General features: G+C 34.3%; 1 protein-coding gene across 6 annotated transcripts in view; it reads right to left on the reverse strand.

Moving 5' to 3' along the window:
• Nucleotides 1-5138: 5138 nt before the first annotated feature.
• LOC113803553 (chloride channel protein 2-like) overlaps nucleotides 5139-12500 on the reverse strand; it is a 219929-nt gene continuing 212567 nt past the window's right edge. For 5 of the 6 annotated variants that reach the window (XM_070135804.1, XM_070135800.1, XM_070135799.1 and 2 more), the window contains one exon: nucleotides 11472-12319. In XM_070135804.1, the coding sequence (XP_069991905.1) occupies nucleotides 12110-12319 (210 nt within the window). In that variant the 3' untranslated portion in view covers nucleotides 11472-12109. Of the gene's footprint in view, nucleotides 9956-11471; nucleotides 12320-12500 lie in introns of those variants that run through there. The other variant, XM_070135803.1, reaches the window with a different exon arrangement.

Here is a 12500-nt window from a genome sequence, read left to right on the forward strand (position 1 = left end):
CTGTGTTCTATCATCTTGTCTTCAAATAAAAGTGATTTTGTGTTGGCTATGACACCCTCTCTGTAATTGGAAAATCCCGTTTCTCCCATTCTTTCCTTTCTTTTATCTTTCCAATTTCCCTATGTCACACATACATTTATCTCAACATTCAGGTTCAATAAGATATGATGCTAGTTTAAATGCACTAGCAAAATAGACCATAGTATCGACTGCCATTATAATGATTTTTTCACCAATATTTACTTCCTTCGTCATTTCACACTGAATTGATGCGGGAAAGCCTTGAGTTTACAAAGCGCATTTAAGTCTGTTTTCCTCAATTAAGTAACAAACTAAACTTTAATCAACAAAGTTGTAATAAGTCTAATATTGTACATAGATAATCATGTCAGAGATTAGTTCAACTGTAGCATTAACTATTTGAAATTCCAATAGATTTCTACCTTGCGATATTATCTTGCTTATCAATAAAATTCTTAACATATTGCGTGATTAGATATTCGATTTTTTCATTAACCTGACTACGACACTTTATGTCTCGCCGCTCTACCTCAGGTTAAACGTCGTATAATCCATCACTTTCAAATCATCAATGCCAAATAGCTCTTTTTCCGAAAGGGAAATGATGCATCTTGCTTGAAAACAAGTGGATATTTTATATATTTGATATATACACGTTAAAAGAAAGATTTTCTGGCTAATGGTTGTCGTAATTTTGTTTTTTCTCATTAAATTGTGATAATTGAATTCGTATATTTGTGCCATAAATACGTAAGACAGACAGATACACGTCCAAGTTTACCATACATTTTGTGATGCAACAAATGCTTAGGTTAAATACACCGCTGTTGACTGTGAATTTACAAAGGTTTCCTCTACATCCCTCTCCATTTCTCTGCAATTTCCAATTTTCTTTCTCTCCCTCACTCTTATTTTCTCTGTTTCCATTTTATCTACAATACTGTGGTTGAGTGCCTCTGCGGTTATATACAGTAACTATTATCTTCTGTAAATATAGGAATATCTCAGTGTTCTATCATCTTCTCTTCAAATAAAAGTGATTTTGTGGTGGCTATGACACCCTATATGTAATTGGAAAATCCCGTTTCTCCCATTCTTTCCTTTCTTTTATAATCTTTCCAATTTTCCTATGTCACACATACATTTATCTCAACATTCAGGTTCAATAAGATATGATGCTAGTTTAAATGCACTAGCAAAATAGACCAAAGTATCGACTGCCATTATAATGATTTTTTCACCAATATTTACGTCCTTCGTCATTTCACACTGAATTGGTGCGGGAAAGCCTTGAGTTTACAAAGCGCGTCTAAGTCTGTTTTCCTCAATTAAGTAACAAACTAAACTTTAATCAACAAAGTTGTAATAAGTCTAAACCCCCCTCCCCCCCACACTCTCTGCCTCTCTCTCTCTCTCTCTCTTTGCTAACCCCCCTCCCCCCCTCTCTCTCATGCGTCTATCAGCTCTAAATTGAAAATTACGTAAGACAGACAAACACCCATATAAGTTCACATTCACATAGTGATACAATAAATGCTTAGGTTAAATACACAGCTATTTTCATTATTGGTAACGATCGTCGAAAAGGAGGAACGGTTAACGATGTGGTCTAGTAATTTGCTGACCCGCGTTCGAGACTGTTCCATGCCAAGTGTGGAATCACACGTAGGCCAACTTTTGGTTAGAGTTTTTGTGTTTTTGTTTTATTTGTACTTATTTCATCGTTTTGTTTCTGCTGATACGAATAATAAAGGTAATTTCAACGTAACCATAGTGGAGTAATATTAAATATGAAATATAAAAACATGCTTTAATTCAGATATTCCAGAAAGTTCCATGATTAACTGACAAACATATATATGTACATAACAATATGCAGTTTATCTTTTGTTATGATCGATTTAATTGCCGCGTTAAAACCTTGAAAATCCTTTATTGCAGACGACAACAGAAATTATACTTTTGGTAGTTTCAGTATCATTTTTTTTATTCTATTTTTTTCTTTTGCTTTTGTTTTTTCTTCGCACTCAACTAGTATTTATTGCGACTACAGAGTCGTATCAAAACCATGTAAAAAATAATAATAATAATAATAATAAGATAGAGGTACAAGGTACATATTCAAATTACGATATCAGAGATAGCTCAAATGCAACATCAATTATCTCCCTTCAAATACCAATAAACGTCTACCTTGCGATATCATGACTATCAGTTAATTTTGAAATATATTGCGTGACTGGATATTCTTTTAAGGGCTTTTGTGGCTTTTCCGCTAAATTACGACGAACAACTTTATGTCTCGCTGCACTACCTTAGGTTAAACGTCGCCAAATCGGTCACTGTCAAATCTTAAATGCCAAATAGCTCTATAGTGCGAAAGGGAAATCTTGAATGTTGCTTAAAAAAGTGAATATTTTATATATTTCAACATATGAAGGCGTTAAAAGAAAAAAAAAATCTGGTTAACGTTCTCTCTTTCATTAAATTGTAGCACTTCATTGAACTGGTATATTTGTGCCAAAATAATCGGAATAGCTCTATTCGAAGGATAAATAACAAGTAATTTCTATCAAGAAAATAATTGATGCTAGGACGATTCACCCGAAAAAAAACGTTTACAGCCTTACCATTATCCATCGTTACATATTCTTTTTCATTAATCGGTTTCCATGAAGCACACATCTGTAGCATGATTCAAAGCAACGGTGGGAAACTCTACGAAAGTCCCTGCAGATTTTCCAATGATACTCCAAGCATCCCTTTAGATCTACGGTTGTCATGGAATTGACAGATTTCTACCACTGTAATCGATTTCAGCTTCTTGACGCCTATAGGCAGGGTGGCGGGCGTGAAACAATCCCAACCGCGTCTGCAAAAACGTTTCCTACCACTACCAAGAAGACAAATGGAGTCTTTACCTACACTGTGCTAATGTTGAGACTAACTCCGCCTTTGTGATATAAAAGGGAACCGTCCCCCTAAAGAATATTTTTCTCAAACTGCCTATATTGTATTTAACTCTTTTAACACTGCATTAATGAAACTTCCGCTCCTGTCAAACAGATGCGCAGTGTGTAGTTTTGTTCTTCCCCTTCAAGCAATCTCCCCTTCGAGAGAGAACGATCCACGTCCTCCTGAATAAAACGGTTAATTGCATCAGGACAAGGCTCCTCGTGCTTCCCCTTCCCCTTTTGTTCGCATATCTGTCGTCACGGTTAGACCTTCTGCAGGTGGACCATGTTACTCCTATCACAACGAGGTCAACAGGATTCTGTCGCAGATAAAGGTGACGCTGCACACCTTTAAAGTCTAACAAGTGTGGAGGCATTTACTTTTCACTGCCTGTACGACGACCATGATGTTATGGGTGGTTCGGCTGCCGAGGTCCGTTCGATCTTCTAGGGCTAAATCTCCCTGTTGGGACATACTCCATGTGTCTTCATCCCCAGTTCGCACATTCGTTTGTTCTTCTTGCTGTTGTCGGGGTCTAAATAAGAGAGGTCTGCTCATTCCAACTCCCAATAAACCGCGCCGGTTCCCATTGGCTTTGCGGGCAATTGGTTCAGGTCTGCCCTTGGCATCCTTCTCGCCTGTTCCTTTGTCACAACAGCTCTCGTGCATGCTACCACTCCGATTTCAAGTTACTAACTCCAGATTGTCCTTGAAGTTATATGTGATGATCATTTTTCATCGAATTCGATCGAATGCTATCGACTGTCACAGAATACAATAATCTACCCTTGAAGAGTTTCTCACTCACTATGAATGAATGAAATAAGTAGTATGTCTTAAAATAATTGTTTTCTAAATAAAGGGCCCCGTCTATTTTATAAGGCACATCTCTCCCACTTATCCGTCTACACTTCTGAGCAGGGCCAAAGGTAGAAGTGAGCTGACTACACTTATTTAAACCTTGCTATTTGTCTCTTCCACGCCCTCGTAACACCCTGATCGGCGTGGCAGCGATCACTGTACCGATACTGTACACTGTACTGTACTGCAGCGATCGGTGTACCCTGGGATATTCTCTGAGTCGCAGAGCTCGAGATCTTCTCTGGTCTTTTCTCGAATGATCCCCGGTGAGGTGGTCCACCACTATAAGGTGCTGGAGTTCTTTTCGTCTTTCAGGTTTGTGATTTCCTAGTCCTCAGGGTCTATCAGCAGGCCATTGATACACACTCCCCTCCATTTTATTTGGCCATGTCTCTCTCATCCCTCACGCGGGCTATTGTGGCCAGGACGTGTGTAGGGGCTACGCTATAAAACCTTTATTTGGCCAAGTATGGCTCGTGGATAACTACTACCATGAGAAATGTCCACTGTTTGCACTCAAAACTTTTCATTTCAGTGGAAGGAGACTCATTTGTGGCTCAGGCCAGCTTCGCTTGTCATCATCATCCATTTTTTGTTATTAAAGCATATAAGATTAACAAGCTAATATAATGTCAAATATAGCAACGAGTGTAAAATTTATTACAAGAACAGAGAGAGAGAAAGAGAGAGAGAGAGAGAGAGAGAGAGAGAGAGAGAGAGAGAGAGAGAGAGAGAGAGAGAGAGAGAGAGAGAGAGAGAGAGAGAGAGAATGTTTTCTCTCTCGAATTTCTGTTATCTGATCAATCAGTATGATACTGTGCATTTTCCTCAAACAATTCAAAAATGTTACCCAGCATTCTAGTAATTTTTCATTCTTCCACCATTTACATACCACTGGATGCCCTTAGGACATATGGCATACATGTCAACCACTCATGAAGCAGGCCTGATTGACTAGCATGCCTAAGAAGTAGTATCTACAGGCTAGAGAAATAATGTAACCTCTATTTTACTTGCCTTTAATGTCACGCCTGTGGCATGTCCGCCCATTAGACCCCCCCTCCTTTAATCATTGACAGTTACTCCACTACTGAGAAAGCACCCCATCTTGACAGGAAATAAAACAGGGGACATATGTATTGTAGAAAGCTTCTTTTCATCCCATTTCATGAAGAAGTTACTGGTTGATACCACGATATTACTTTGTTCAAACTTTCATTCATGGACATTTAATATGGTAACAAAATGATGGCCATATCTGCATCACAGCTAATAAAAGGATAAAAGAAAAACACAAAGAAAACATTCTATAAATCTATATTGGCTCACAACATATTCATCACTGTATTATACATCTATCAAAAAAAGATAACATTATATGACAATGCATATATACAAAACTAGTTGAGACTGTCATCACAGAGTCGTTATAGCCTTTCACTCCTCAGCCATACATGAGTAAGAACTAGCTACAATCACACCTGATATGTAAGAATACAACATTCATTTAACTTACATCTTGCAAGTGATTTTGGAACCTATGGAAAGATGGGAAGCTAATATAGATACTTGAGTTGGTGCTTAGCACTGAAATCTGAGAGAGAGGGAGAAGGAGAGGGAGAGGGAGAGTGAGGGAGAGGGAGAGGGAGAGGGAGGGAGGGAGAGGGAGAGTGGGACGGAGAGGAAGAGAGGGAGGGAGAGGGAGAGGGAGGGAGAGGGAGAGGGAGAGGGAGGGAGAGGGAGAGGGAGAGGAAGAGGGAGAGAGAGAAAGAGAAAGAGAGAGAATAGAGAAATAGAGAAAAAGAGAAAGAGAGAGAGAGAGTATGTGAGTGAGTGAGAGTGAGAGTGTATGTGTGTGTGTGTGTGTGTGTGTGTGTGTGTGTGTGTGTGTGTGTGTGTGTGTGTGTGTGTGTGTGTGTGTGTGTGTGTGTGTGTGTGTGTGTGTGAGTGTGTGAATGTGTGAGTGTGTGAATGTGTGAGTGTGTGAATGATTGAGTGTGTGAGTGAGTGAGTGTGAGCACAGGTATGTATATGAATAAGCACATAATTCATTCTTGTATCAATGTATATATATTTTATTAAACCTAAAAGGGGGAGAAATATATATATAAAAAAGGAACTGAAGAAAATTAGAAATATTCCCAGTATTTGTGTATTCATGCATATTCAGGCTATCAGTTAATCTAAGAAATGCAAAGGATTATTGGAAATAATAATACATATTTTTTTTCTTCAAAAGTCACTTGCAAATGACAAGTTCTGGACCTCTTGAGGCTTCTGCATTTTAATTACTTTCTGTAAGGTAATAACAGTGTTCACATAACTTAAAAGTCTTTAATTAGTTAAAACTACTCAATTAATTCTAATAAACAAGCTATAACAGACAGTGCAATTCATAAAAAAAATATTTACAAATATCAATTTTCACTGGATAATTCTTCACAATTTTAAGGGTAAAGAAAATGGTACTAAAAAGAAGTAACTGAAGACAAAGGAGGAAGAGCACCACATGGAAAATGCAGTTGGAAATCAGTAAAAACACCTAAGAATTAAAAAATAATAATGATAAAAAAAGGAAGGAGAATTAAAAAGAATGGACAGAAGTGACAATCCCGGAGCCCGTAGCCAAAGGATCATCCTTCTTAACAACCTTACAAATATAGTGACGTAGCTAACACAACCAAGGAGAAGATGCTATCACAATCATAGCTGGAATCTGGTTTATTCATTGTCATTTTGGGTCGCAGTTATCTAGATCTATGCCAAATTTTGAGGAAGTTTTTCATCTTTTTGCTGTGTTTTTGTTTTTCCCCACGTGTCTTCCTCTCTTCACTTAAACAGGAATGACAAAGCATCCAATACTGTCGCAAGTAAATGCACTGAACAACAATCGACTCTGGCTATTACTCCTTAGATTTCAGGATCTCAAAATATGTCTTTCTATATATATATCTGACCTAGAATTCAATTATCGAATTAACCTGTATAAGAACAATATCTACATAAGCAAATACTAAACTGACTAACATGACCGACTGGGTATCATATTTCACTTGATGGCACATACATATATATACATACCATCATATATCTACTATATCATTACTCGTCTGTCCACTATCCAACCAGTTAATACATGAAAGGTTTATTTACAAAATCCAGACGGTAGACAAATGAATACAGAATTTATTAATATTAACAATACCAGCATGGCTATATGAATTGGCACATAAACAAGCATTACCTCTTGTATATTAATATTGTGCAATAATGCTCATTACTGAAGTAGAGGATAACATTTGAACTTTGCTATCTATCTAACATATGAGGAAGAAGAAGAAAAAAAATTGGGCTATATAGTATATATAGACTCATGATTGGTCTGCTAAAGTCTCCAGTAAAACAGGGAATAAATAAAAAATGATTGTCTCCCGCACAAAAGAAGATAAGAGAAACCTTGATCGACCAATTACATATTTCATAATCTAACTTTTGTAGGGATGCAGTCCACAGCAGTTAGTGTAAAGTTGAAACAATGAAGTTACACACTGAGTAAACAAATATATTCTTGTGGAAAACATGTGACTCCTATGCAGGATTTTACATTAAATGTAATCCCTCCCTTGGATATCCTAATAAAATGGTAAATGACAAAAAAAAAGGACTGCAAAACCAAAAAACAAAATTCAACATTGGTTTAAAAAATAAATAAATGTAAACCACACCTAAACTAAAATAAACTCTTCATAAATTTGTAGCATATTTCACATTTCAAGAGTTTTCATATCTTACAGATTTCTTTTGGCTTGCACCCTTTCTGTCTATTTACATAACAATGTATGTTGCTGTTTGTAACTAACAATATCAGGCCATAAAAATTTTAGACTATGTACAGTTTAAAAAAGAAACCATTGCTGCACCATAAGACATCTCCAGAAAAAAAGAGAAAAAAAGAAAGAAAAAAAAAATCACTTCCTCACGGATATAATACTTATATCAAGTAATTTTCTATGATTACTGAATTCTCCTACTCGCAAACACATTTCCGAGCACAATCTATTTGGCTTTTACAAATCCTCTCATATAGCTTAAAAAGTTATACTCTAAGAAAAGTGACTGTGAGTATTATAAGAGAAAGTCACTGGAGTACCATACATGTTATATAAATGTTGAAGTCACCATAGTAAGTATCTGTATAAGTATGCAAATATATCTAATATCCAACAACAATAGTATACATGATAGCATGAAGTAAAACATCAGCTCCACTTAAAAATCATTAACCAGACAGCTCAATGGAAGGCTTTACTTTTAATCTATTATTGCAAAATAATCACAGGCATTTATTTATATGTATCCTATTAGTGTTATCATCATTCAAATGCTGGTTCATGTTTTTTCTTTGCTAAGATTGTATCCTATGTATTAAATCCTAAATTGCATAGCTATATACTTAAGTACATTTCTGTTTACCTATTGATATGAGTGTATTTCATATTTCAACATTAATCTATATACACTTATTTACATAATATATTCATGATGCATATCTGAATGTTTTGCCTTTGAGTGTGTGAATATCTCTACTCTTTATTACATACATGATACAGTCTCACATTCTCCATAAAGTACATCTTGTCTAGTTCCTGATTCACTGTATCAATTAAATCATGCTGCAAAGATTCTCAAAAGATTAATGTACATATAATTTTTCTATGAATACATCAGGAAAATGCATCACTTTTAAAATAGTAGCAATTATGTTGGAGTTGCTATCATAAATTGTAATTTTAGATCACTTATCTGTCAAACTTTCAGTGCAGAAAACTTCTTCACACTGATAATACAAATACTGTAAAATCTGCTACCACACAGTCTAACTTGTATACAATGATAGGACATTCATAACTTGGATTTAAAATAATAAAAGAAAAGTTTTCAACATCACAAGTTCTATAAGTTTTTATAGAAAACAAGGAAGTGAAAATAGGTTACTGGTGACTTATCAACATCTTATATCAACAACCAGCTTACCATCTCCTGACTGATGCTTGTTAAAAGCAAAACCTATAAATTATCCTGAGGTTTTCTCTCTGTCTGGGTAATCTGCTACTTAAATCATATTCCTAATAATCTCTTCAGCTGAAGTACCTTCCATGAGGTGACTGATAAAGAACTATAAATTATCATAATGTGAACCTGTGGCCTTTATATACCTGTAGAGTTCTTGGTAGGAGGCTACACAGATAAGGAAAAATAGTGTAATTCCACGTTATCTTATCATACTACCATCTTATATTTTCAGGATATGTACACATGAGTTTTATTTTCTTTGAATAAATATCTTACATTTAACTTATTAAAAACACCTTATTAGGTCTAAAGGTAAAAATGACTTCATTATTCCAGGTAGGCACTGTATTATAAGGTCTGCAGCCTTATCAACAATGGATCAATATAAAAAGAAATATCATTTTTTAAAATGTTCTTCCAAACCCCTTTCTTTTTCTCCGACTAAAACTAGATTTTAAAATTGTAAGATAACACTTGAACTGCTTGATATCAGGTGCTGACTTTAACGAGATGAATTTTTAACAATCTTTATGATAAAAAGCAAATCAGGAATTTTAGGATATCCTATTCTAATAACTGATTGAATTAAGTATCTACACAATATCCTTTCCTTTCCTTTAATTGCCGTGCTTTATATATATATTATTATTCTTATCTAATACCAATTAATTGTCTTGGCATGTATATAGCAAAAGATATATAATATTGAAATCTGTACCATTAATTACAAAATTGCAAATTTCTTTTCACTTTTCACCAAATGCATTTTTAATATCAGGAAGCCCAAATAATTCATAAATTTTCTACCTATATCAATAGTAGCTTCATTAATAAATATACATACTAGAAAGAGAGAAGAGAAAAAAGTGCTCATTCTGCAACACACATATGAGAAAAAAAAAGTCTCATTATCTGATGGATAATCACTACATTAAACCTTTGACTCTGAAGTCTTTGGGCTTCTTGGTGGACTATCCGTGCTTGCAGGAACTGTTTCTGGCTTGGGGAAGTCTCCCGAATTGGTCTCTTCGATGGCTTTCCGAAGCTGTGGGGTGAGAGTTATATGTCAGCGTTTTGTATTTCATGTTTAGTAGCTTTGAGATAGTATGGTATAACCTTAATATCTATAAATTTCCCTGTGGTAGACTGGTATACTCTTGTGGAGTATGTAATTACCCTCTTTAATCCCACCCCATGTAGCAGAATAAATTATAAAAATATTTTTTTTCTCTTATCTGATTTAGTGAAAAACAGCAACCTCCACAAATATTGAACATGGCATAGCCTCAGCTGTGACTCAAACTCACACTGAGTTGCACTGTACCGCGCACTCTACAGGCTAATACGCATTTATTATCCGACAGATTATATAGTGCTTAATAATCAATAAAATTCTTTAGCATACTGTATTATTTGTATTATTGGAATAGTACCAGATACATAAATTTCCTTTCATATTCTGATGATTGAAATGACCATTAAAAAAAAACAAAGTTTGGATGAAAACCAACCCGAAGCATCTATTAACCAAGAACATCAAACAATAAACAAAAAAATGATGACAGGTAAATCTGATTACTGTTTTTTAACTTTTTGAAACATATTGTGCTTTGTCCTTATTTAAACCATTTCACCAACACATAAACATTACAACAATAATGTGCATGAGTGAAACATAGGCATGAAATGTGGAAATAAGTATAAGAGATGTCATAATGCAAGGGTGACTTTGCTAACAACAATATTCATTTTAACATTAACTTGGCAAAACAAAGCATAAGGCTATACTATTACTGCCTTCTAAGAAAAAATAGGGCTGGCAATAAGCAGATCTAAGAACTAATCAAATCAAAATAATAGTCTAATTAAAATGGAAAAATATATAATAAAATTGAATAATAATTGAATTACAAACATAATATACACACATAATTAAATATATAATACATATACATATGTAATTACATATATAATATATATACTTAATATATATGCATATTTAATTACATATATATTATATGTACATATATAACATATACACATATGTACATATATAACATATACACATATGTAATTATATATATACATATACAATATATATACATATATATAATTACATATATAATATATATACATATATAATTATATATATAATATATCTATATATGTAATTCCATGAATAATAAATATATAAATATTTAATGTAATTAGAATTTAAACAATAATCAAATAAAAATAATAATGGAATTAAATATACTTGCAAAAAGGAAAAAAAAAAGAAAAAAACAGAACAGTATCATCAACCTATGCCTACTAAAAATGCATACACAAATCTATATATTTCATTAAATCCAATTTTCTTCCAATAGATAATTAATGACAAAATCTCTATATAAAAATACATTATCAAACTCTAAAGAACTAATTCAAAACAACATGCTACTAAGACCAAACTTATTCTATGTTAATAAAAAGGGGCATAAATTACTAGTTTAGACGAGCATTTCAACCCAAATGATGAATATTTTCGATGGTGATGATGATAAAATACAGAGAAAATCTTATTCTTTTTTTTTTTTAGTTATACAAGATATCTCCAAAAGCCCTTCATACATCCAAAAGAGAATATACTTCAGAGAAAATCCCATGCATATTCTAAAGATATCATCATCATCATCATCATAAATCATTTTCACGGTGTCCAAACAAGCAATCTCAGTTAATAAACTGGCCATACAAATGATATCATGCAGATATGCTTAGTCATTTTCAGAAAAAAGAAAAGATACAAAACAGGGCTAAAACACATATCGGTGATATATGCAATGTCTAATTTCAGATTATACCACCTGGGTCATTGAAAATTAAGAGTATTTAGTAAGAGTGTTCTCTTAATACTTTTTTTTAAGGGGGGAGGGGGGATATGAGGCATGCATGCATTTTCATGAAATGAAGTGTACAAAGAAAAACAATAAGGAAACTTTATATGATTAATACAGATAATGTTCAAGATAAAAGATGAAATATTTCTGAAGAGCAAATGCAGTCACAAATGAGAGAAACATATACAAATTCCATTAAATTCAACATATATAACTTCATACTTCTAAAATCACGATATTCAATGGGGCAGTATCATTCACTAACAACAGCAATATCTCAAACAACAACAAACAACATCCAACAACAACAAAAGGAGCTAGAAGTCATATAACATGAGGTCACCACAAAAACAAATACGCAAATACACAAAAACAAAATAACGGAAAACACAAAATTCTGCAAAAAGCAAAACCTTTCTCCTTATGGTGGTCCTTAAAAACTTTTCCCTAAATGTTCCCCCGACCCCCCTATCTCTTCTGGGCTTCTGGAAGTCGCCAGAGTTGGTGGACTCGACTGCCGCTCTCAGCTGCATTGTGGGAGGACAAGGAGATGCCACATAGCACAATGGGTAAGAAGCAAGTGGTCAGTAAATATAAGAATATCGTTGGATGAGTCTCTTGAAAGTCTTCAGATATCTATATTTACCGTGATGCGCTAAGTCTGCTCTGACTAAGTCCGGAGGTTAGTGCAGACACCACAATTGAAAA

This window comes from Penaeus vannamei, chromosome 21 (genome assembly GCF_042767895.1).
Source record: "Penaeus vannamei isolate JL-2024 chromosome 21, ASM4276789v1, whole genome shotgun sequence".
In the NCBI taxonomy this organism is placed as follows: Eukaryota; Metazoa; Arthropoda; class Malacostraca; order Decapoda; family Penaeidae; genus Penaeus; species Penaeus vannamei.